Here is a 24,237-nt window from a genome sequence, read left to right as displayed (position 1 = left end):
GTTTCCTTCTGTAGGGACTGAAATTATTCTAATTTTAGGGAGTACTAAAGCATTTTAGAAAAGTTTGATTTCTTTGCAGAGGTACATAGTTCTGGAAATAGTCCTGGCAATAGTCTGGGTCAAAGGATTGCCTTGTCTCAGTTCACCTCAGTTCTCTCCTGATTATAGAGAAGGTGAAACTGACATGGTGCAGTAGGCGGAGTACATTCACAAGCACGTCCTCTTTTTCTCATTCCCATATACCTGTGGAGATGACATCTGTGATGGTGGTTTCATTGCACTATTCAAGCAGGATAGAGAGAAATCTCACTGTACAAGTGCTGTGTACACACAAACATGTACAAAACTCTGCAGTATTGCTTTCTGTGTTCATCTGTAACTCAGCTATTCCCTCAAGACACTATTGTAATATAAATATTAATTTTTCATAGCAGCTGTGAGTCCCCCAGTGGGCAGTGTGATTCCAATTCTGCCGTCTCTCTGTTTGCACTGCTGTTCTCCTTGTTTTGCTCTCAAAGGCAATGTATGAGAGTGTTTTGTAAATGGTGGTTACTTGAGATTTACTGAGGATTCTTCTGGACAGCCTTGTCTCTCTGCCCACCTTTTTTTTCCCTATTGGAATTATACCAGTGCTAATTCCTATGGTGCATATTGTTTTGTTCTTAAATAAGTGATTTAGGAGAAACAGTTTCTGAATTAGTGAGCACAGAGAGCACTGGAGGTGCTCAGTGGAAATGTTCACAACTAAACATGCCTGTGCAGTATTATATAAAATAAGAAGTTTGACATGTTTGGGACATTGGCTGTGTCTCTGGGCATCCTCAGGCCAAGGTTAATTTCCTGCCCTCTGTTCATACAAGAGGAAATTGCAAAGTAGCAGCTTGACAGAATGTCTGTTCACTAGACTGACATGGGATGTGATGTGCATACACAAGAGAAGTTTATAAGGAGAGGGCATAAGGCTGACCTCGCTTCCTTGCTAGAAATTGCTTCTGGGCAAACAGTGCATGACACGAACCTTTGTGTTTTGTTTGGACTCCTCTGTAAGGTTTGCAACATCTTTGCTCTTTGATGTGGCACTTTATAATTTTGCAGGCTTTGCGTCTTTTTATATAAATTTTCTCAAATTTCCTCTGTTAAAAATTAAAAGCAAAACAAAACAGAGAAAGGCCAGACTCAGGTAAGGTGTTTGGTGGTGAGACTTTCTGAAAGAGAATCTTGCAGCTGCATGGAGATATCCATCCATGGTACAGTGACTGATAAGAAAAGACAAATGTCATTCTCTGGTTTACCAAAAATGTATTCAGAAATATGCTGACTCTGGGTCATCAAGATGTGGGAAAATCATTCTCCAGGAGTTTGAGAAAGATGAATTCAGCATGCCATTGCATTGTACGCAGCACTCACATCAGTCTTCAGCTGACAGACAGATCACAGTTTCTTTCTGGCTCCATATATATTTCTTGCCACTGTCTAGGTCTAACTTTAGAGAGCTGCCTTCCATTTCAGCTCAACCTGAATGCTGACACCAGCACATCATAGCACATGCTGTCCTTGACGGCTTAGGCAAAAATGGATGTTCCTGCTCCCCTAGCATTCCCTACCAGTCAAAAAGAGTTGAAGGCCTTGGAGAAGGAATTTTGGCAGCACATTCATGTCCTTACAGCTTTCTCTGAGGCTGGCAAACTATGTGGAGACATTTCCGGTATGCTGATCAGTGCCTTTGGAGAAGCTGGCAGAGCCCCAGCTGTCAAGGTAGATTGCAGCCAACTGATCTGGTGGGATTAGCAAGGATTACCACGAATACTTTCTGTTGGAAAGGAGGGTTTATCAGCCAGGGCTGCTTCTGGGGCTGCCCAAATGTGGACTTCTTCTGAAATGGATTTAGTCACCTGAGCAAGTTGTAGACATTGGATGCAGCTTACAGAGGAAGCTAGAAGGCAACAAGCTAAGTGATAGCTGACACTGTCTCTAGGCAGAAATATGAGGTAAGATAGAATATCATATGTCTGAGGCCTGTCTAAGTTCATTTCCTGGCTCTGAGGTTTTTCCAGTCTTCCTGGACAATGGAGCCAGTCATTTCCCCCAAAACTAAATCAGCTTGTGAGCCCTTACAGGAAGGGGCTTGACCTGAGGCCTTGCCTCCTCCATCTTCAAGACAGGGTATGCCAGACTTCCTTGAAAAAGGTTTAAAGAAACGCCCTAAGTGGGCATAGGCAAAATCCATCAAGACTGACATGCCTTCAAATCTTGCTGAGTCTCAAATTATGAGAGAGGAAGGACATTTGACTTTGCTCACTGCCAGCCCTTGTAAACCCCTTACATCACAGATGTTTCGGTTGGCGGCTGCCCTTTGGTCACCTGTGCAGTAATGCTCTGCCTTTCTGCTGGGCCTGCCAGACTTATGGTGGTGCCCTTGCCTAGCTCCAGACAGAGGTGGTGGTGTGGCAGGACCGCTGGATAGCTGCCTCTTCTCAGGTTAAGTGTCTGAGCAGCAGTGTGGGAAGTTGTGGGCCTGCACCAGCAGGACCTCCATCAGAAAGGATGAGACATGACAGAGGAGCAAGATGTTTTCTCCCACCTTCCAAGAGGTGGTCACCACAGCTGGTGACTTCCTATCCACTGAAACTCAACCTGGAGAGCCCCAGCCCAGCCTGGCTGAAAGCTCAGATACCTTTGGCAGTGGCATAGATTCCTCTGGCTGCAGTCCTGTTTGGTGTGCTGCCAGAGAAGTTCTGTAAATGAATTCATGCACATTAACCAGCTCTTCTCTCAGGTGGGTGTCTCCCTGGCTGTGGAAGCTAGTGCTATCCCTGCACATACTCTGCATCATGCACTGTGTTTCCTGCTAAACCTCATCTCATAAATTGTGTTCAAGAGCAGGATCAATAGTTACCATGCCTGCAGGGAGTTATTTCACTGCTTTGCAGCTGTTGCACTTGGTGCATATTCCAGGTGAGACTGATTTCTGTGATACACTGAGAGGGAGAGTCAATTACAGACTGCTTTGGCCTGCTCTTCAGAAAAAAAGTCATGCAGCCTTGCTGGAAAATCACTTTTCTTTCAAAAAGCTCCTGGCTTTCCCAAGCCATTTATAGTCATGTGGGCTTTGGATGGAACCTATGGCTACATTTTGCCCTTGTCCATCTTCCGTCGCTCAGAAGATCAAAGTCTGCTTCCAGGCTGATTCTTGCAAAACAAGAGTCCCTGTTTTTGTCATCTGGTGTTACGAATGGTACCATTACTGTGTTAGAAACCCAGATAGAGTTGTGCTTGCCATTTGTAGACCCTCATCAGAGAGAGGTAAGGGAGTTTGCTGTGATTTTCTTTGTGGACTTGGTACGGAGGCTTCTGTAGTGTGTGAGGGCTTGCCAAGGAGCACCCATGAAGGTAATTGGTTGAGAAAAATTAAAAGCAGGCAGTAGAGGCTGAGAACCTAAATAGCTGAGCAGTGGAGTTGGGGAGCTGATTATGAAGGATTGTTGAAATGAAGACAAATAATCCACACCTGTTGTCATAGTCCAGTACTTCCTGCTTACACCTCTTCCTGTCAAGCAGACAGTAGAACGACTTCTCTCCCTTGGAAAGACATCAAAACAGAGAAAGAAAGAAAGAAAGAAAGAAAGAAAGAGAGAAAAAGGAAAACACGTTAAAGGTAGTGGAAAACACAAGTCAGGTAGCACTTAGTTCATATACTCTATTACTATTTCTGAACTCTGGAATAAGGTTTTTTCCCTAGGCTAAGGAAGAAGGATAAGTACATGGAGAAATTAAATGCCATAAATTTTCCCCCTGCTATCTCCTGCAGGATGAATATAAGCCAGAAAAGGCTTTGTCGGAGGAAGATCTGAAGAATGCGGTTAGTGTGCACCATGCGCTGGCATCCAAGGCAACAGACTATGAGAAGAAACCCAATGTCCTCAAGCTTAAAACAGCAGATTGGAGAGTCCTGCTTTTCCAAGCCCAGTAAGTGCTCTCCTCATGCCACTTATTGAGGAAAGAAAGCAGTGCTGAAGGAGGAATAAATTTTTGCCTGGACAGGTTAAAACAGAGGCTTAAGAGGTTCAATCTGTTTATTTGATCAGAAATAAGATTAAGTAGTGATGTGATTAGAGTGCACAAATAGTGCATGAGAAAGAAACATCAGGTTTTAAGAGGCTTTTTAGTCTAGCTGAGAGAGGCATAACAAGATGCAGGAGCTAGAAGCTGAAGCTCCAGGAAATTCAATTTGGAAGCAAGATAACAGTCAGGGTGATTAATCATTGAAGCAAATGACCAAAGGTAGTCTTGTATTGTCTGTCTCCTGATGTCATCAAGTCCTAGCCAGATGTCTTTCTAGAAGATATGCTGTGGTTAGAAACAAAGTTACTAGTTAATACAAGGATGATTTGATAAAGTTTTTCATGCTGTGATATCCAGACATAACAGGTGACCTGCCTTTTGCTTCTGAGCCCTTTTCTACTGAGATCCATATTAAACCTCCTAGAGATCTTTGGTTACCAGCACAACCAAGACCTTAGGACATACATCTGAATCAGGGCATTAGTTGGCTCTGTCAGCTGTATTACTGGGATTGGAATAGTAATCCCAGTGCTAGGGTGAGGTATGGACCTAAACACAAGCCAGCCTGTGACTGAGTTACTTAGCACTAACTGCTTGCAGACATAGGCAGGAAGACAGAGCAGACTCTTAAGACTTGTCCAGTTTTGGATATTCTGACTTTTAAAATACCATAGAAGGGATGGAAAGAGGTAGACAAGGCTGAGTCAGCAAGTGCTTAATATATGTTGCTTCCTCAGGAGCCAAGAAGAAATGCAGACCTGGATCAACAAGATTAACTGTGTGGCTGCTGTCTTCTCTGCACCACCATTTCCAGCGGCCATTGGTTCTCAGAAGAAGTTCAGTCGCCCACTCCTGCCAGCCACCACAACAAAGCTATCTCAGGTGAGACATTTTTATATAGAGGGTAGATGATAATGATTTCTCTTTCTGTCCAGACACTGGATGGTGGTCCTTGTCACTGTTTTATAGCTGTTGCCGTTAGCAGTCCTAGGAGGAGAAGACTTGCATAGTAAATCTATGCTCATTTCCTCTTGCAAGATTTGAAGTGGGGGGAGAAAAGGAACAGACTCAAATACAATTGATTTATGTTTTTGAAGAAAATAGTACCAGATAAAGAATTTTCTTCTTGTGCTTATGGCCCTGCAGAGTACATTTCAGATACTGATTGATGGGGTTATTTTGGGTTTGAGTGTTTATGAAAGCCACTTATTTCAGGAGAAGTGGACATACTCCTGGACTTTGGCTTTTTGAATTGATAAAAGGTGAAAGCTGATGCATCAGACAAGCATCAATTATATTTCTCCCATTAGATTTTCCAGGCTCCATTTATCAGCTCAGGGATTTCCTGTACAATATATATTTATAAATGGTGTCTTAAATGAATCTCTTCAGTCTCCCTTGTGATCACACAAGCTTTTAGCATCCCATTGCAAGGAGTTTCACAGCTCTACTGCTTCTTGCACAAATACACGTATTTCTGCTTGTCTCAGACTGCCTGTGTCAGATGCTTGTGCCCATAACTTTTTGGGAGATGCAATGCCTGCCTGGATTTCCTCCTGCATTGGCAAGAACATGATACTGATTGTGTTGATCAGATTGACAGAGGTTATACTTCATGACATCTTCCTGTAGCTTTTAAAGTGATCTGCCGATGCTGGAGTGTTTCTTAAATGCATTTGTTGGGGTTTTTTTTTATTGTCTTTATAGCTTAGCAACTATCCTTAGAATCCACTGTCTCAAAACCTGTATTTCTGTAAGGGTATGGGGTTTTTTAGGTTCCCTGTGCTTTTTCTCTCTCCATGACAGCAGCCTTTCTTCTTACAGTGTGGTGACTGACTTACCGTTTTTTGTTCTGGATTAAAGTTTAAATCATGTTATGTGAAAAAATGATAAACTGGTCTCATCCTTTTTGTTTTAGTTTTTGGTCATGCATACCTTTTAAAAATACAGTATGGTGCTTCCATAATTTACCCCCAGTCACCAAGGGAAGCTTTTTTACTCGTTCTGTATGATTGTTCTGTTTAGCATGTTGTTTCCTAGTCTCATTGTTTCCATTTAATCTGGAAAGGGAAAAGATAGATCACAACCCTGTGGTTTGTATCCTGCAGAAGGAGAGACATGAAAAGTGGAATAAGATAAGCTGTTTTAGATAAGGAGAAGAATGTTAAGTGTTCAAAATAGATAAATTCAAAGGCAAGCAGAAACATGTCTGTTTTCATCTGTCAGTGTGGAAAAGCTGCCAGCAGGCTGTTTCTCATGAAAAAAAAATACAAATTGTCAGATTCCTGTGGTTGATGTTTGGGATTTTATGGAACGAGTCATGATGGACACTACTTCTTCAAAGGGCCTGTTCCTGGTCAGCCAGAAGTCGAGGTGCAGTGAGGACTTAGCATGGGTAAGGAAGAGAGAGGCTGGACATGATGACAGGTTGTGCAAGATCATTGTACCAGATTTTCTTTCAAAAGCAGAACAGTGTATAATCTTGGTTAGTCCAGCCAAGGAGGTATGTGACAAAACTATATATAAAGGAACAACCAGTCTAGAAAAGACCTACTAGGGTGTTAGGTTTTTTCTTTTTTTCTGAGAATGCACAGCACACACAAAAGCTCCAGAGATGGTGCCCTGGAAATGACAGGTGCTGTATTAATAGCTGCTCAAAGACCTCCTGTCATTAGGCTGTAGAACTCACTACCACAGGATGTCCCTGGGACCAGGGAATCAGCACAATGTAAAGAGTGATTGGGCACTAATGAGAGAGCATGCACATTTAGGGTAGTAACTAACAGCAACAAGAATTTTTTGGCAATCAGTAGCAAGTGGTTTCAGCCCTACCATGTTTAGGCAGAGGCAAATTATCCCACATGTTTCTCTCTTCAGTTCTCCTCCAAAAGAATTGAAACACAAGATTAGCTGGGCCTTAGCTATCATCATCTATAGAAGTTTTCCCCTTTCTGCTGTTTTCCACAGCTCCAGCTCAGCAAGCCAAGAGGCACAGTCCACAGTGTGACTCAGTGCAGTGCAGGCATATCTGAGCTAGATTTGAAGCTGTGGGCTTCATCTGAGCTGTGGGCTGTGCTCAGAACCATACCACAGAGAGACAACACTGGCAGCTGTTGCCTCCTCTGAGGTGAGGTGCCTACACAGGAGCTGACCTGGGTACTACCTTTTGGCTAATTCACCAATATCTGCATGATCATGTGTCTATTTTGGACTTAGAAAATTCAAACATAATTTCAGATCCAAGCCTAGAAATGGACAGAAGGCCATCCTGCAGGAGATGAAAACCTTCTGAGATGAGGGAAGGTTAGCTGACAGATGGACTGGAGGAAGTGAGTGGGCCTGGGTTTATGATAAAGGAAATTGCCTAGAAAGTGGGAGTAGCAGCTCCTCACTTTCTCCAACTGCACAGTGGGATAAAAACCAGTAGCAGCTTAGCAAAATGAGTTACTTTTCGGGGACTGGACAGCCCTTCCTCTTCTGAATGCATTGTATTGTTCTAAACAAATAGAAACCACACACTAGAGAGCTTTTGGCAGTGCAGAAATAGAAGGAGGGGCCATGACTCTGTGTCTTTTCTATCCTGGAAGGAACTCCTTTAACAATCAATAACCTGAGGCAGAGTCTTCACCTGTTTCGTTTTGCCCTTGGTTTGTCTGCATACACAACAGTCTTAATTAATTTACAAAAAAATGTATTAGAGCAAAAGTGTCGTGTTGTCAGTAATGCTCGGCAGCAAGCTGCTTCCATTGCTCACAGCAAGGCAATGGATGACAGGTATGCTCTTCTTCCCAGTGGCATCTGCTAGCTGCCGAGTTTTTCTGCAAGCTTGGCCACTTTTGAGTGCCTTTGAGAGAGCTGTTGGTGGCAGCTCTTTGGGATGACAGACCTTATCAATCTAAGGAAAGGAACTATGAGGTATTATTGTACAGGAACCTCTCTATTTTTCTTTGTTTATTGGATATTTTGGATTCTGTCACCTAAGTGCTTAATATGTTTCTGAAGGATGAACAGCTGAAGTCCCATGAAGCTAAGCTGAAGCAGATCTCCACTGAGCTTGCTGAACATCGCTCCTATCCTCCTGACAAGAAGCTCAAAGGCAAGGAAGTAGATGATTACAAACTGAAGGACCACTATCTGGAGTTTGAGGTAAATATGGAAAACATTATTACTTTTACTTCTTGGGTGTGGATGGTCTTATATTTGGAGTACAGTCCTGAAGTTCTTCATTTTTCACTTTACTTCCCTAGGAGTAAGTGTTCTTGCTAGGCAGAAAAGTCATCCAGCGATTGCAGATGCTGGGATGTGGCTCTTCTTTCTGGTGAGAATGTCCTTAGTGAATTTAGCTCCCAGCCTGTAACATGGAGGATAGAAACAAGACTCCTGTCCTTCCTCATGTACCTGTTTGAAGAAATTTTAACATCTTCATGCACAAAGTGTCTTGTGTTGTAGAACTGTGTTGCCTAGTGTATTGGAGCCTCAGTCTCTAAGGAATGACTGCATTCTGCAGGAATGCAGATCATGGTAATTGTCTTCCATTGGTAGGTTCTGAAGGAACTGATATGCTGAAGTTACTGTCATAGGCTTGCCTCCCTCCTCAGAGCCATTGTGTTGTATACCACTTAGATGGATGTCAGGATAAGGAAAATGGTAGAATTTAAGATCACAGATTGAATGATGCAACTTTTAGGCAGATGCATTAGGAGATTGTTTTGAGTATCTGACAGCAGCTTTTATCTATAATGGTGTCTGCCACATTTTAGGACTATGTGGGAATGAATCGGCAACCCAGCGGATATCTGGCATTTGTTATGACTACACCTTTGAGCTTTTTCCCCCAGGACTACGAGTCAATGTTGCCTTGGGTCTGAAAGGATCCTACTCTAAATAGGCAATGCCTGGCAAGGAAAATACGTAGTCTGACAAAGAGGAAGAGCAGATAAGACAGATGAGACCACCAGAGCTGATGCTGGAGGCAACACAGCACAAGCCTCTAGAACTGAAGTAAGCCTTCTGCCCTGTGCTATCAGTTTCTGTTAGAGGGACTCTTTTTACTCCTGAACTTAAATTGTTGCATACTTTTTGCTTTTGCAGAAGGTTAACCACTGTGTAGCCACTGTGTTGAGTTTCACTTTGCTGTAGCAATGTCTATCAGCATGGCTTTATGAAGGAGGAATCGTAACTTGACCAACATGATAGTCTTTTATGATGTGATGTTTGGTGTGATGGACAAGGGGAGAGCAGTGGATGTTGTTTGTTCTTCACTTTGACAAGAATTCTGACATTGTCACCTCTAACAACCTTGTAGTCAAGCTGATGAAGTGGATTAGGAAGTTGACAGTGAACAATTGAGATGAAAGAGTTGTGATCCACGGCACAGTGTCAGTTAGTTTTGAAGAGAGCACTCAGATGTACAGAGTAAGCCACACACTTTCTCTCGGGAGGGCATCTTGTAAAACTTGGAAGATAAAGCATTTTCTTAGCTTTGGGTTCTTGACACAAAGTTTATTTTCTGTAACTTTTAGAAGCTTGGTGAGTTAGGATGAAATGTGGGCTGGAGTGTTAAATGTTTATAGAAAGATTGATGAGGGAGTAGATTGTTGTGGGGTTTTTCTCTGTTTCCTGTGAATTTTATCAGGGATAAAATTTATATCCTTTATCTTTTGAGGATATTCCTCAGGTACCTCAGTACAAATCAGAACCACTATAGGCCAGGAAACAAAAGGTGTCCTCTTCACTAGTGAGAGTCTCAAAACAGCATTTGAGCTGTGCAGTTCAGGTAAGTGATCAGTTCTGCACAAGTGCTCATCTAAGCAGGAAAGTTGTGGCAACAGCTTCAGTTATGTGGGAGAAATGGTAATTCAAGGTGCTGATTTGCTGTGCTGTGTTACCTTCACACTAAGCACAGATTTCACTGGCCGTATTGAACTATCAAGACACCATTCCAAGGGTCATGAGAGCAGGCAATTCCAAAATGTCGGAAATCAAACAAATGAGGCAGAAGGCTAACTGGGATCTTCTTCTGGAGCTAAGTCAAAAAAGTAAGGTTTATGCTGAGTGGAAGCAAGGTCAGGTGGCATGAGAACAATACAGTGACAGATGCTGCTCACCATTGTAACAAGAAAATTCATGTGGCCAAATCTCAATTGGAGTTGCTTCTGGCCAGAACTATGGGGAATGAAAAGAGTGTTTTAAAAAAAAATCAATAAAAACAGTGTTTTAAAATATATTAATGGCAAAAGGCAGCGTAGAAATAACATCAGTGTCTTACAGGATGGTCATCTCACAAACAGGGACGTGGACAAGGCAGAGTGTTTAATGCAGTCTTTGCCTCTGTCTTCAATATGGATGGCAGACCAGGGGGATCTCAGTGCCCTGAGATGGAGGACCATGACTTTGAGAATGCTCCCATTTAAACTTGAAGTTGTGTAGTATCAGCTTTTTAAGCTGGATCCCTGCAAATATATGGGGCCTAATGAAATTCATCCAGGATACCTCCAACAATTTTCTGATGTCATCACAAAACTTGTCTCAATGATATTTGAACAGTCTGGAGAAATCCCAATTGGCTGGAAACTGTCCCAGTTTTCAAGAAGGGCAAAAAGGATGACACTGGAAACTACAGGTCTGTCAATCTCATTTCAGTGCCTGGTAAAATTACAGAGAAAATGATTCTGGGAAATACTGGAAAACATCTGGAGGACACTGGAACCATCATCACAGCCAGCACAGCTTCATGAGAGGAAAGTCAGGCTTGTTCAACCTGGTTTTCTTTTATGACAGGATAACCCACTTACTTGATCAACAGAAGCCAGTTAATGCAATCTTTTTTTTTATTTCATAAAGCTTTTAATACTGTCTCTCTCAGGACCCTTCTGGAGAAAATGTCCAGCCCACAGCTGGATAAACACATCATGTGATGGGTGAGCAGCTGGCTCATGGGTCAGGCACAAAGGGCTGCAGTGAATGGGGTGACATCAGACTGGTGTGACCTGTCACTAGTGGGGTTCCACAGGGCTTCATCCTCAGCCCTGTGCTCTTCAACATCTTCATAAATGACCTGGACACAGGACTGGAGGGGATAATAAGTTTGCAGATGATACAGAACTGGGAGAAGCTGCTGACTCCCTTGAAGGCAAGGAGGCCCTGCAGAGAGACCTTGACAAATTATGGGACTGGGCAATCACCACCTGTATGAAGTTCATACAAGGGAAAGTGCTGGATTCTGCATCTCAGATGGGACAACCCTGGGTGTATGGAGCACCTGGGAATGAGAAAGTGGAAAGCAGTGCCATGGAAAGAGACCTGTTCAAGGGCAAATTGAACATGAGTCATCAGTGCTTTGGCAGCCAGGAGGGCCAGCTGTGTCCTGGGGTGCATCAGGCTCAGCATCAGCAGCCAGGCAAGAAAGGCACTCTGCTCTGCACTGGAGCAGCCTCACCTTGAGTGCTGGGGCCAGTTTTGGGCCCTCAGTATAAGAAAGATATGAAGCCCCAAAGCCACCAAAGGAGGGCAGTGAAGATTATGAAGGTCTTAAGGGGAAGTCAGATGATGAGCAGCTGAGGTCTTTTGGTTTGTTCAGCCTGGAGGAGAGGGAGGAGCTGAGGGGAGACCTCATTGCAGTCAACAACTTTCTTGTGAGGGGAAGAGGAGGGACAGGCACTGATCTGTCTGTGATGATGTGTGGGGATAGCCTGCAGCTATGTCAGGGTAGGTTTAGGCTGGACATTGGAGAGAGGTTCTTCTTCACCCAGAGGGTGGTTGGGCACTGGAACTGGCTCACCAGGGCAGTGATCATAGCACCAGCCTGACAGAGCTCAAGAATCATTTGGACAATGCTCTCAGGTACATGGTGTGATTCTTGTGGATGGTCCTGAGCAGGGCTAGGAATTAGAGTAGATTATCCCTGTGGACCCCTTCCAACTCAGTTTATTCTATTATTCTGTGAGGCAGTAAAAATCCCAAACCAAACCTAAACGTTGAGCTGTATGAAAATTGTGAATGGATACTCTGTGAATGGAAAGCTTCCCTTTAGAACAATGTCCTTTCAGGGTTGGCAGGAGTGGTGAAAGAGCTTGCTGCATGAGACTAAATGAAAAGGGCAAGGGGCAGGAGAGGTAGGATTTTGTAACTGTCTCTTTCAGGCTGAGACAGCAGGCTAAACCTAATGTCTGTGTACAAAGGGCCATGCTGATACATCTTGGGAAACACGCTAAAAGGTCCTGTGAGTCCCTAAGGTAGCAGCCTAGTACCATTAGGAAGGAAGATGCCAATTTCCTTTTCTGTAGGTCCTTACAATTTCTTTTTGTTTACACACGGGTGATGCCTTCATTCTTGTTCCTAGCAAAAGACAATTGAGACGGAGGGGAGGTGAAGCATGAGGTAACTGGTCCTTGTTCAGGTATGCAGCCAGTAGCATTTGTTTTTGATGGTGTCTTTACTTACACCCAGCATGGAAGGAACAGCTTTCATTGCCTGCTCTCTGAGGAAGTACTGCATAAGATTGCAAAAAATTCGTTGCTTATTGCAGAAAATTTATTGTTAGAGAAGTACCTTTTGAGTGCTGTCAGATGAGAGGTGAAGCCAGAATACCAATGTGCGGCTACTTCATACTTCATTATTATGTGCATTCATTCTTCAGAGATAATGTTGCAGAAGCTTTTGAATGGTTTCGACTTCTGTGGTTTTATTTCTTGACAGAAATTGCCAAATTGATTTCTTTTAAAGCAAAATTTCCAGTAGCATTTACCTAACTTCAAATGTCAGGTCACTGAAAGACCAGCTTTGTTGTGGTTGAAATCAAAGTAGAAGTGTGTTGATTAATTATAATAGAAATCAAGGGTCCACAAAGTCCAGGGGAAAATGGCCTTTTGCACACATGCAGGTCCTGGATTTCCGTTCTGATTGCCGAGTCTTGAGACTCTGGTGGTGTTTACTGGATCTGTAAAAGCATAAATACGTACAACAGTAAAGCCCCCCCTCTCAATTTCATGATATTATGCTGTTCCCAAGCTAAGAGCACTGGCTGGCCTTTTGCAGAAGCGTCTGGTTCATTTTGTGATGAATCATCCATCAACTCAGTTCATCATCGTCAGGGTTCTTGCTGTTTCTCCATTTCCATTTTTATTAAATGACACATCTTACCTGCTTTGTGTGTTTGTCTCTCACATTGTGGAGCTCCATCTCCAGATATGGAAATCATAGGAAGGCTTATTTATTTAATTTGTAGGAGGATTCTGTTATGATTCTCCTCTGTGAGGGTTTGTTTATTCAAAGGATTCTCAAAAGCCAGTCACATTCTCTTCTTTTTTTCCCCCTTTGTATTTCATACTTCAGAGCTTTTTGACTTCCTGCCCTTAAATAAATGTTTTTACCAGAACTTTATTATTGTATTAAAAAATGTAAAATATTTTCTTAAATACTTTTTTCCTCTGTCAGGAACATAATAGCTTGGCTGCCGTTTTGCCACTTTCAAATACAAGTTAACAATCAGTACAGATATTTACATCCACCTTCCCTGACTCCCAGCACACTGAGATCGCTGTAATTATAATGCCTGCACCATGTCTTTAAGTGGATATATCAGGGGCAAGTTACTAAATAAATCCTATGAAGTGGATTGCTCTGTTCTCAGGACTTCTGCCCCATCTGTTTCTGAGACCTTTCAGGGGTCTTCTGTTACCATACCTTCATTTTCTTCCTTGCCCAATTGTTTCGTGGAAAATGATGCAATTGGAACAAACAGAATGAAACCTTCCTGTTGGAGAGGGAAAACTCTAGTCCAGATGAGGAATAGAACAAATGGGAATGGGGCACAGTAAAGTGAACTTTTTCCAGTTGAAAAATAGAAATGTCTGGACAGACAGCAACCTTCATCATTCCCTGTGAGTGACATAGCAGGGAAACATGCCTTGCTGCTGTCATAGCCTTCTCATCTGCTCCTTTTTGTTAAGGTCTGGCCTTTTAGAAGATTCTCCCACATGCCTAGTGGTGGCCATGATGGTACAGTCTGAACTTAGACCCTGCTTTGGTTTCTTCCCCGTGGATAAGAAAAGCAGGACCTGCTGGTGAGAGTGGAGGATTGCAGCAGAGCAGGATTTTTGTTGTCCCTTAGTTTAGTGCACTTTATCTCCATGCATGCCTGAGCACATAGGATCTCAGTATGTGTGAGTGAGCACAGCTTTTGTCTCAGCATGACTAAAGTAGCAAGCTTTCATTTGATGGTGTTACTTGGAATGGGAGCCAACACTCTTTGGAGCATCAGGATTTGTGTGCTGCAGAACTGAGTGCCTCTAATTACACAGGCCTCAGTCTGCCTGAAATCCTCTTTGTTTAATTTACATTAGCCACTGTTGTCCATATTCACATTAGGCACCATTGTTCGCATACATGTTGAGCTCCTGGCTTTCAAGGCTAGCAGAAAGCATTAAGTTACTGAGGTGGTCTCTCATGTGCCCCTGCAGAATTTCTTCCAGACTAATTTGGGCCTTTCTTTTCATTTCCCAGAAAAATCGCTATGAGATTTACGTTGGCCTACTGAAAGAAGGGGTGAAGGAGCTGCTGAGCGGAGGAGAGAACGATGCACCAGGACTGAAGAAATCCCACTCAAGTCCTTCTTTGAATCAGGAGTCTCCAGTTAGTGCCAAGGTGAAACGCAATGTCTCAGAGAGGAAGGACTACAGGCCAGAAACACCCAGCATTAAGCAGAAGGTCACTTAGGGTGGAAATGACAACTAGGGGAACAGCCATGCAGCAAAGTATTGGTGGTCAAAATTTTTTCATTTAATAACCTGTCATTCACAAAAAATAAGTGCATCTGCCTGAATGGGGTGTTAGTGACATTTTCTATTGTATATTTTGCTGTTTCTGTGCAGATTGTGGGAGATGTCTTCGCTCCTGCTTTGCTTTGCTTTGTTAATTTATCATTTAGCAGTTGAAGCATTGAGACTTTTTTGTGTTATTCTGTTTCTAAAGGAGCTGGGGAAGGGGTAGAGAGCTGTGACGTTTATTCTGTCTCCTCCCCATTTATCTCCTCCCATCGGCATGTGGCTTTCATCTCTCAAGTCACTTGTCACTTTATTTACATGGTGGGTGGGAAAAATAACTGGACAAGTGCTGCAGTGCTGCGAATGTGAGCTGTAGCTGTGAGAAAAGCTGTGCAAACATGCAGCTGCAGAAGGCTGACTATAGGCTAGGGTGCTGGGAGCACTAGTTTCCTGACAATATAAGGCATGTTGGTACTGGTACTGAGCAGCAGGTGGTACAGTAAATAGTCACTGTCGCTTATTGTTACTGCATTGACCCTGGACACTTCGCGAGTGTGAAGGAATGAAACCTGGAAACCTCTGGCAATGCTGAGATGACGGCATTGGAATAATTTGTTTGCTTCCTCCCAAGCAGGGAGCCTTCTCCTGAGTTTGCAGGCTGGAAGGCATCCAAACCCATGCTGTCTCTGCAGTCAGGAAGATTAGGGATTACCCAGTTGGAATGGCTATCTGGGCTTCACATTTATTTGCAGAGAAGGCTGCTGTAGATGTCAGCCATTAGCATTATATATTAATTATATATATTAAAGACAAAGGGCCTCTGTGTAGTTTTTAACTATACGCTCTCACTTAGCTGCTATATAGAGCCTTATGATATATTGTGTCCTGTTGCTTCCCCTTCTGGGGGTTTCCTTGTTGGTGTGCAAAGAGAGCTGCTTTCAATTCCTCTCATAGTGACAAAGCACTTTGCCTTTTTTCTTCAGAAGGGATTCTCCTCAGTTCTCCATTTTCCTTCTTTAGCTCACATATAGGTGGAAGAGGCTGGTGCCTCCTCACAGTTCCTCCATACCCTGTGCCAGGCTTTCCAAGGGGAGCACAGATCTGGGAGAGACCACCATGGGTAGGTCTTTCCATACCTGAAAGGCCCCTGTTTGTGCCATAGACCCTTGGGGTGGCCAGCAGTTTTTCAGGCACAGAGAGCAGAAAGATGACATAGAAATAATTTTCCCACTTGCCAGCCCTTCTTGTCTGGGCAGTGTCATGGCTCTGCAGAGAGTGCTGGCTCTCCTGTTACCCAACTTGTTACCTGAGTTTTAATCTCAGTTTTTATACTGGCCCACAGGGTGAGCTTGGACAGGTCTCTCCCATTTTGTGTCACCCTTTCCCTATATGAAGTAGTACTACCAAACTGGCCTTTCCCACAGAGCGCCTTGGGAGATAATGTTGAGGGCCAGTTGAAAATTGCTCCTTGCTGTTTGTTCTGTTGTGCCTGGCACAGGACAACCTTCTTGTTGAATGCAATTCTTGATGCATATAGAAACATCAAGATCAATGCAAGGACTGTTTAGAAATGCACTGGTGTTTTCAGCCCAAGTAGTCAAAGGGCCATACATCAGAAAAATTGCTATCTGAGTGGATGTGTGTTCTGTCAGGCTTCCCAAGGGTCCAAGTCAATTCATCTAGTTTTATTGAGCTGCCAGTCCAGTGGGCAGAACTAAGAGTGATCAAAGAAAAAAGGCCCTTAACAGCCACTGCATGACTTGCCTTCCCTACTGAGTACCACCATGCAACAGCTTTTGTGGTGTTGTGCTGTCTGTTGGCTGTAACAGTGATGTTGCATTCTCAGATGTGAGGTTTTGGGGCAAATGGATCCTTGCAGCTGCAGCCTGGTAGCGAAGCCAGATGAGACTGTTCTCATGAGTGATGTTGAGATGCGCATCCATCTGGCATCTGCCACAGTTGGGGAATGCTGAATACACCTCTGGGAAGAAAACTTGACCTCCCTTTTATGATTAAGGAGTGGTATTTAGTGTTCCCACTGAGACTCTCCAAACTATGTGGCCCTTGCTCGCTCCCTCCTTCTCCTCCCCATCCTTGTAGTGGGCTGGAGAGGAGAATTGGAAGCATAAAGGGCAAAGACCACAGGTTGAGATAACAAAATTTACAGGAAATGGCAATGAGATAAGAAAATGAATGGTAAACAAAAGCAGTATTAATAACACAGTGCTCAAGAATACTCACCATGCAGAACCCAACAATACCCAACCATTTGCTTCCCAATATTCCGACCCAGGAGGGACATCTTCTCCTGTTTCTGGAAAATGACATGAAGTGGTATAGAATAACCTTCAAGTCCAAGCCATGATCCTGCCAGGCTACTGCATAAATTAACCCTGTCCTGGCCAGAACCAGTACATCCTTCTGTGAATTATTTTATATAACAATAGGATACATGCAGCAGAAACAAAACCCAAAAAAAGGTGCAGATCTATAAATGGCCCTGCTTGGCTGTCAGGGTTGGGTTGAGTAGATGATCTTTTGAAGGCAGGCTAGAACATGCTTGGCAAACCTCTTGTATTTATGGAGTGCAGTGCTTCAAAAGGCAAAGAAGTGACATTTAACTTTCTTCTTCCCTGGCTTTAAACGTATTTTGGTTGCTGAAAATTCCAGTTAAATTGCTGAGCTCAAAAATAAATTACTCCTGTTAAATGCATTTTCCAGCTTTGACACAGAAACTGGGTAATTCCTCTTCAAAGTCATTGCAGAAAAGACGATTTGAAGCAACAGGAAAAATCAAAAAGTGAACTGCAAAAAGGATGTTTTTTTCATTATTTATTATCTATTTCCATGTATACTTGTAAACAGATAGGGTATTTTTTTTAGGTCTCATCTGAATGTATCAAATGCAGTTTTTCATTTTTGCATTTTTTAGTCATTAAACATTTGTTGAGCTTAGAGCAGTCTTGCTGAGACTGTTGAGGCGTGCAGATCAGTTTACCCAGTTTTTATAGTTTCTGCTCCAGTTTTAATTAATGCCATTTTCCTTTGTTGCTTTACAATGTATAAGCATCCCAGGCATGCTTTGGAGAACAAGAAAAAAATGTGATCCTGTTGCAAAAGTCTAAGACTCCTGCCCTCCCTTGGGAATAGGTTCCTCTACCAATCAGTACTGTAATTAGTTTTTTTCCCTCCTGATCATACTATATAGGATAGGGCAGGTTCTCAGGTGGTCTAAGTGGTGCATCTCCTTGAGTAGCACCATTAAGAATCTGACCAGGGAGGTTTGCATGGTACCCTGCACCCTGCCTTTCTTTGCGGCAATATTTGCCTCTAGGGAAGATCAGTGCTTGACTGCAGCGACTCAGGAGCTCTGGTTGCAGTATGTAAGAATATTCTGCTGGTTTCCAGCCCTCCTCTGGGACATGAGCTACAAATCACTGGAGCAGCCTGCAGTTTCCTGGGTGTACTCAGTGTAAGGAGCTACTGGCTGGCTGCCATGAGCATGTGTGCATGTGGGAGAGCCTTTGCATTCGTGACGCAGAGAGGTGCCATCCTTCCCTGTCACCCTTCCTGCTCCAGTGTGCTATCATTGCTCAGGCAAGGCCTCTGTCTGCATGTAGAGAGTGGGGATGCAAAGAGAGGAGCAGGCTAAGGCTAACACCTCCTTACTTCCCCTTAAGGTGCAGACACTGGTTCTGGGGGGACCCACCCGGCTCTGAAGTGTTACTGGCTCCAGGGGCTGAACCGTCTGCTATCCCCAGCTAAGGGAGGAGAGACAGGAAAGGGCCCCACTAGTCTGCACCTGACAGCAGAGGGCTGATGGAGAAGGGGAAAGCTGCCTTCCCCTCTCCCCACCCAGCAACCAAAGTGGGTGAAATACTCTCTTGAAGCCAAAACCGTACTCTCCTCTAAGATTCAGCAGGATGCAGGGGACTGTTTGAGATGGATTTTTTTCATCAGTGGCTGCAAAAGAGACTCCCTGGACTAGTTGTGTGTTTGTCTGCATCTTGCAGATAAATTACGCATGAACCAGTGAACATGACTACAGCTTCTAAATCCAGTATTTATGTTGTATCCTCAGCTGATGTAGAGAGATAAGTCAGCCAGCAGAGTGATTAATGCAGCAGAATTGTGCGGGAATGCTGTTCAGCTGTGTTGCCAACTCAGTTTTTCATCTGTAGCCAGTCACTTGTGAATGGTTAACAGAAACTTTCTAATGATTAGTAACAGCTCCTCACTAAAATACTTCCCCTCTGATCCTGCCTGCTCCCAGGTTGCAGTCTGTCTGTATTAAGGGGCTCTCATGGAGAGCTGTGCTCTGCACAGCCCTGCTTTGTGGAGGAGTTTGGCCCAACAGACCTCCAGGGACTGTTCAGTGACTTTTCACAGCTCCAATGCCTTTGGATAACAAGGCTGGTTGCTTTTCTGGCTTGAAAAAGCCAAAACTTTTGCCTTTCTCCAGTGGGGAAATGAGGTTCTTGCTTGTCTGGAGTAGGCCATTCAGTGAAGATGTGGTTATGGCAGTGGAAGAAGTCAGAGATGACAGGGTTATCATCAGGCTTCTTGTAGGCATTGTATGGCATTGTTCTCCTTGAAATTGGGAAAGGCTTTTCTCTGCAGATGGCTTACTGCTTACTGTGTCTGCATTCTCAATTTTTAAATTAATTTTGGTCTTATTACAGTTAGTCTGACAGCTCCTCCTCCTTTTCTGACAAGCTGCTCTCGTCTGTCATCTTAGCACCTCAGCTGCTTCTGTATAACAGGTCTGTTTCCTTCCATGCTTGCAGAAATCCAGAAAATTTGACTCTCCCATCTTGCATTGAGAAAACCTGCTCTGAAGCAGTGCTGCATTGAGTGGATAACCCTGTGAACAGCTTTTTCACTCTGCTTGTTGGTAGCCTGTGTTTCCAGCCACAGTTATAGCTGGGAGGTGTGAGACCAAGTTTTAGACTGCCGTGATCCTTTAGTTGTATACTGCGGGGATGCAAAGTCGCCCTTCCCACACTTAGACCAGACACTTGCAACATTCTTACTCTTCTAGTATCCAGGTGGTTGGAAACACTGGCTGCTTCTGCTGGGTCAAAGGCAGTATACTCATATTATGACAAGAAATCTTGCAGCTTGCTGCTTGTTTAAATTTTCTCCAGTATTACTCTCCGCAGGCTCTGGGACACCACATCTGCTCTGAGGGGGCAGTTAAAAAGTCCACATTTCTTGTCAGAGCACAATCATTGCTCCCAGCATGTGGTCTCAGCATCTGGTATCTAGGCTTCCTAGAGGGATGAACCATAGAAGCTGTCTCAGAAAAAGCTAATCTGCAGCTTGTGCTTTTTAAAGGATATTTTTAGTGCATATAGAAGCAGTCTGGCCTCTCCTGTCCTCTCTCCCAGAGCTCTCCCAGCAGCATAGGTATAACATAGTGGGTTGCTTCACTTGGAGCTTCACTGTGAAGACCTGAGCTCCAGGAAGAAGAGGCTTTGTCAGCCTTCAGAGAAGTGCTACCACCTGAGCTGAGCATCAGTGCACAGCACAATGATGCTGTATGAAGAAGCCAGTGCCACCCTCCATGGCTGGTCACCTGCTGGAGACTGTGAGCTCTAACATTGCCCTCAGTGTTGGAGGTAATGAGAAATGCTGGCTTCCTTTTTCCTCTAGTCTGTGCTGCTTGAGGAGCTATCTTTACCACCTGCTGCTTTTCTCACCCCTATCCAGGGATACCACAGTCCCTTTGTGAGAAGACTGGTTAACATGAGAGCAAGGAGGAGAGGTCATTGGAAAAAGTCTGAATGCCATCTGGGAGTATCTGCTCTGCTGATGGCAGCATAGAGTTGAACATTGAAAGGCCCAGCCTTGCCTGAGAGAATGTCCCTTGCTCAAATATTTAGTTAGTTGAATTAAGGTTGTGTTTTAGTTATTTATTAGAGCCCATCCCTTACCAAATGCAAGCAAGAACTTTCACAAAGGTTGGACCATTGACCTGACTTCGCCCTTGTGTCAGAAGGAGCAAATTTAGACTAGTCCAATGTGTTCTCTCTTGCCTGCCTTTGAGCGCTTAATTATTCTATAAAAATTATAGATGTTTAATCAATGAGGGACCTCCCATGGCATCTGCTTTTAAAGCGAGCCAGAAACCAGCTGGAGTGCAGGCCAGAGGTTTATTTGGACCAACAAAGGTACATCACTTAGCAATGCAAGCATTGAAAATGCAACAAGCCACAAGGGCAGGATTTTTCTCTGACAGAAACCACTGTAATTAGCAGCCACTCTGGCAGTGATCCTGTCTGTAACTCACATAAATGAGACTAGCACAAGAAGACAATTTTTGTCTACAAAGGCAAAGTTTCAGCTTGGGCCAATTGATATCATGGTGTAGTGACAGAGCAGCTGGCTAAGCTGCCATGAAAACCTGTTTAACACAAAATCCTCCAACTCCCCTTAGCCTCTTGGTGGAAGAGGGAGATAAATGCTATCGAGTCTGTGTCACCACACAGCGCAAACTCTACTGGTAATATAAGTCTTAACTCACACACTTACGAAATTCTCATACTCAGAGCTGTCAGATTCTGAAAGACTGTAGGATGAGAACAGGGGTGGGTTGTGGTTGGGGTTTTTTTTAAATTTGTACATATTCATGACAACTGTGTCCTCTTACTTGAGTCTAGAATTATAATTTGGCTAAAAGGACAGAGTTTTTTTGGCTGTTGAAAAACTTTTAAATCACTCCTCTGTGTGAGGTACACTCTGAGACGTACATTACTTGGTGAACATATTTAATTGATGCCTATAAATGTGTGTATTTCCTAAGTATAGTATGGCTTCTATGGCTCAGCACTGCAGAACCTGCTGTTCTTTTCTGAGGCTTGTTTGGTCAAAGCATTCAGCAGCTGCAAACATTGTTAGGATGCTTGTTGTTCTAATTGTTCTCAAGTGAGGTTAAACAGCTATCAGAGCTTTTGCAGATTTAAGATATACTTTGAGCTGCTTTGATCTTCATGTGTTGTCCACCAGGGGCTGCCTGTTGTTTTGCATGTTGAAAGCAAGGCATATATTTGAGAGTCTAAGCAAGAGCTAGTGGGTGGAATTTTCTGCTAGCTTAACACTGGGCTGACTTTCTCCCAGTTTATATCAACTGATGCCTGTACAAGGAGCATCCATGCTGACTTCTTCTGAAAATCATGCTCTGGGGATCTAATACACAGCTTTACTTCTGAAAACGTTGACCTTGTTCTGTGAAAATTCAGCAAAGGGACATCATGTCCAAAGTGTCCAAGAAGGACAGGTGCCTGTGATGTCTCCTGCAGATACAGCAGTACAGCAGTAGTGAGGGGTTCTTTTTCTACAACTGTTCAAATTTCCAGAAGAGTGGCTCATCAGTAGGGAAGAGAAGAGCAACAGGGCTGAAATATCTGTCTTGGGCATCTCTTATGCCTCCCAGAGGTTTCTTTTGAGAGCATTGAACAACCTTTTAACAAGTTGCTGGTCTGGGGCAAAAGACATAGGGAAACCCAGTGAGTTTTCCTATTGCATTCTAGTAAGGGCAACAGTAGCACGATCTGCATTATTCTTGCAAAGAGAGAGCAAAAGCTGAGGGTGTGATTCTTACATGGAGTCATAAAACTCTTTAGCATGCAGTTACATTGAAGCACTTGAGCAACTTCAATAGTGAAACTATACCTTTGCACTTCACTGGACCACAGCCAGAGTGATTGCGCCTTGCAGAACTGAGATGTGAGTGAACTGCAGCTCAGAATGAAATTAAGAAGACCACCGTGTCACCTTGCTTTGGGCAAGCTGCAGTCCTGTAATCTTTTTTCGCATACTGGGCTTCTCCGTTGGGTTTCCTGCCCTCCATGGTGGTGGGAAGATGTGGGTGAGCACTGTCAGTTTTCAGAGTCACAGTTAAGTGTCATTTACCCTCCACCTGAGCTGTTGCTATGTTGTTTTCCCTTAGGCTGAGAAAGAGGACTGAATTTTCAATCAATGTTGCTTGGTAGCCAATGGGAAGCATAACTCTCAGCAGTGGTGATGCAGAAAAACATTTTGCACATGCATGTACATACACCTTATACATCTCTTGTGTGCAGAACTAACCTTACAGGACTTGACAACAGTCCTTGCAAGACCTTTCCTCTGGGTGGTCTCCAATTGCTTCTGTGATGTGTAGGAACCTTCTTTCTGGTAACCTTGAATTCAGTTTACTCTCATCACTGAATTGCTGGAGTGTTTTTCATGTAATACACTAGAGACAGTCCCAGTCTCACTGCTTTGTGGTAACTTCTTGGTCTGCTGTGAAGCAACAATATTGAGGTAGCCATTAAATCTTTTCCAGCAGCATGGAACTTGCTGTTCTGACTCTTGGGGAGGTCATCGTCTCAGGTTTGACACTATCCTACCACCAGGATACCCTGTTTTGTCCCTGGGAATAGGCATGGCCAGAAAAGCATACTTGGTGGTTAGAGTCAGAGCTGTGCAGACTTAAGTCAAGCCCTGGTTCAGGGAAGATTTTTCCATGTGCTGCTGATGTCCATAAGGACTCAAACATATACTTGCTTACACAGAGATGCTTTCCTGAAGCAGAGTTGTCACTCTTTTCTACAGGTATCACAGGATGCCCTCCCTTATTCTGCTTCATGTATCTGGTACTAGAATGATCATTTCCTGATAAATGAAGGCACTTAATCAGTCCTCTTCTCCTTGGAAGAAGGACTTTTGGGGATATTGTTATATCATTTAAAATAATATTTTGGAATTTAAGTTTACATTGCTTTATTTTTCACTTGAGGTGACTGTATATAAATATTTTCCTCTATTTTATCATTGCTGATAAAGTAAGCCTACAGTATACAGACAAATAATTTGCCTTTGATGTATTGAAACTGTGAGATAAAAAGTAGACTTCTCTCTTGTGTCCATGTTCCTGACTATAACTCTGTTCCTCTGTGTTTTTATAAGTTGGAATAAATGTTGCTTACGGGCAACAAAGAGCCTGCAAGCTTCCCAATAATCTTTGTCATTGAACTCAAGCAACCCTATTGAAGGATCTCACATATGTATAATGATATATGTATATGTACAAACTTTAGAAAGAAATAAACCAAATGTATTTCATGTTCTGCAGATGAATGTTTTTTATTTGAACCCTAACAGTTGCTCCTACAACTAAGAACATGAAGGTGACTTTACAGTGAATGACTGTCCCGCTTCTGACTCTTGGCAGTCAGTAGTTTCAAGGTTTCCTGAGCTGAAGCATATGTGTACTGTCTGCCTTACAGTCTGGATCTGACCTGCAGTTGGCGTAACCAATGGAGCCAGTGGCAATTCGTGCACATTAGTCCTGTGTGAGGGCAGCTGGAGCACATCTCTCTTCCTTCTGCACCTGTACAAGAGGTGGCACCCATTCCAGTTTCATCAG

General features: G+C 43.5%; 1 protein-coding gene across 3 annotated transcripts in view; it reads left to right on the top strand.

Moving 5' to 3' along the window:
- Window positions 1-23,942, top strand: part of PSD3 (pleckstrin and Sec7 domain containing 3) — a 116,305-nt gene extending 92,363 nt beyond the window's left edge. For all 3 annotated transcript variants that reach the window (XM_071424704.1, XM_071424705.1, XM_071424706.1), the window contains 4 exons: window positions 3,809-3,966; window positions 4,800-4,944; window positions 8,065-8,208; window positions 14,566-23,942. In XM_071424704.1, coding sequence (XP_071280805.1) covers window positions 3,809-3,966; window positions 4,800-4,944; window positions 8,065-8,208; window positions 14,566-14,778 — 660 coding nt within the window. In that variant the 3' untranslated portion in view covers window positions 14,779-23,942. The remainder of the gene's footprint in view (window positions 1-3,808; window positions 3,967-4,799; window positions 4,945-8,064; window positions 8,209-14,565) is intronic.
- The last annotated feature ends 295 nt before the right edge of the window (window positions 23,943-24,237 follow it).

This window comes from Agelaius tricolor, unplaced genomic scaffold (assembly GCF_023055355.1).
Source record: "Agelaius tricolor isolate 1412-34295 unplaced genomic scaffold, bAgeTri1.0.p SCAF_4, whole genome shotgun sequence".
Classification (NCBI taxonomy): domain Eukaryota; kingdom Metazoa; phylum Chordata; class Aves; order Passeriformes; family Icteridae; genus Agelaius; species Agelaius tricolor.
The sequence above is the reverse complement of the archived record's forward strand: the minus strand, read 5'-3'. Positions and strand labels throughout refer to the sequence as shown.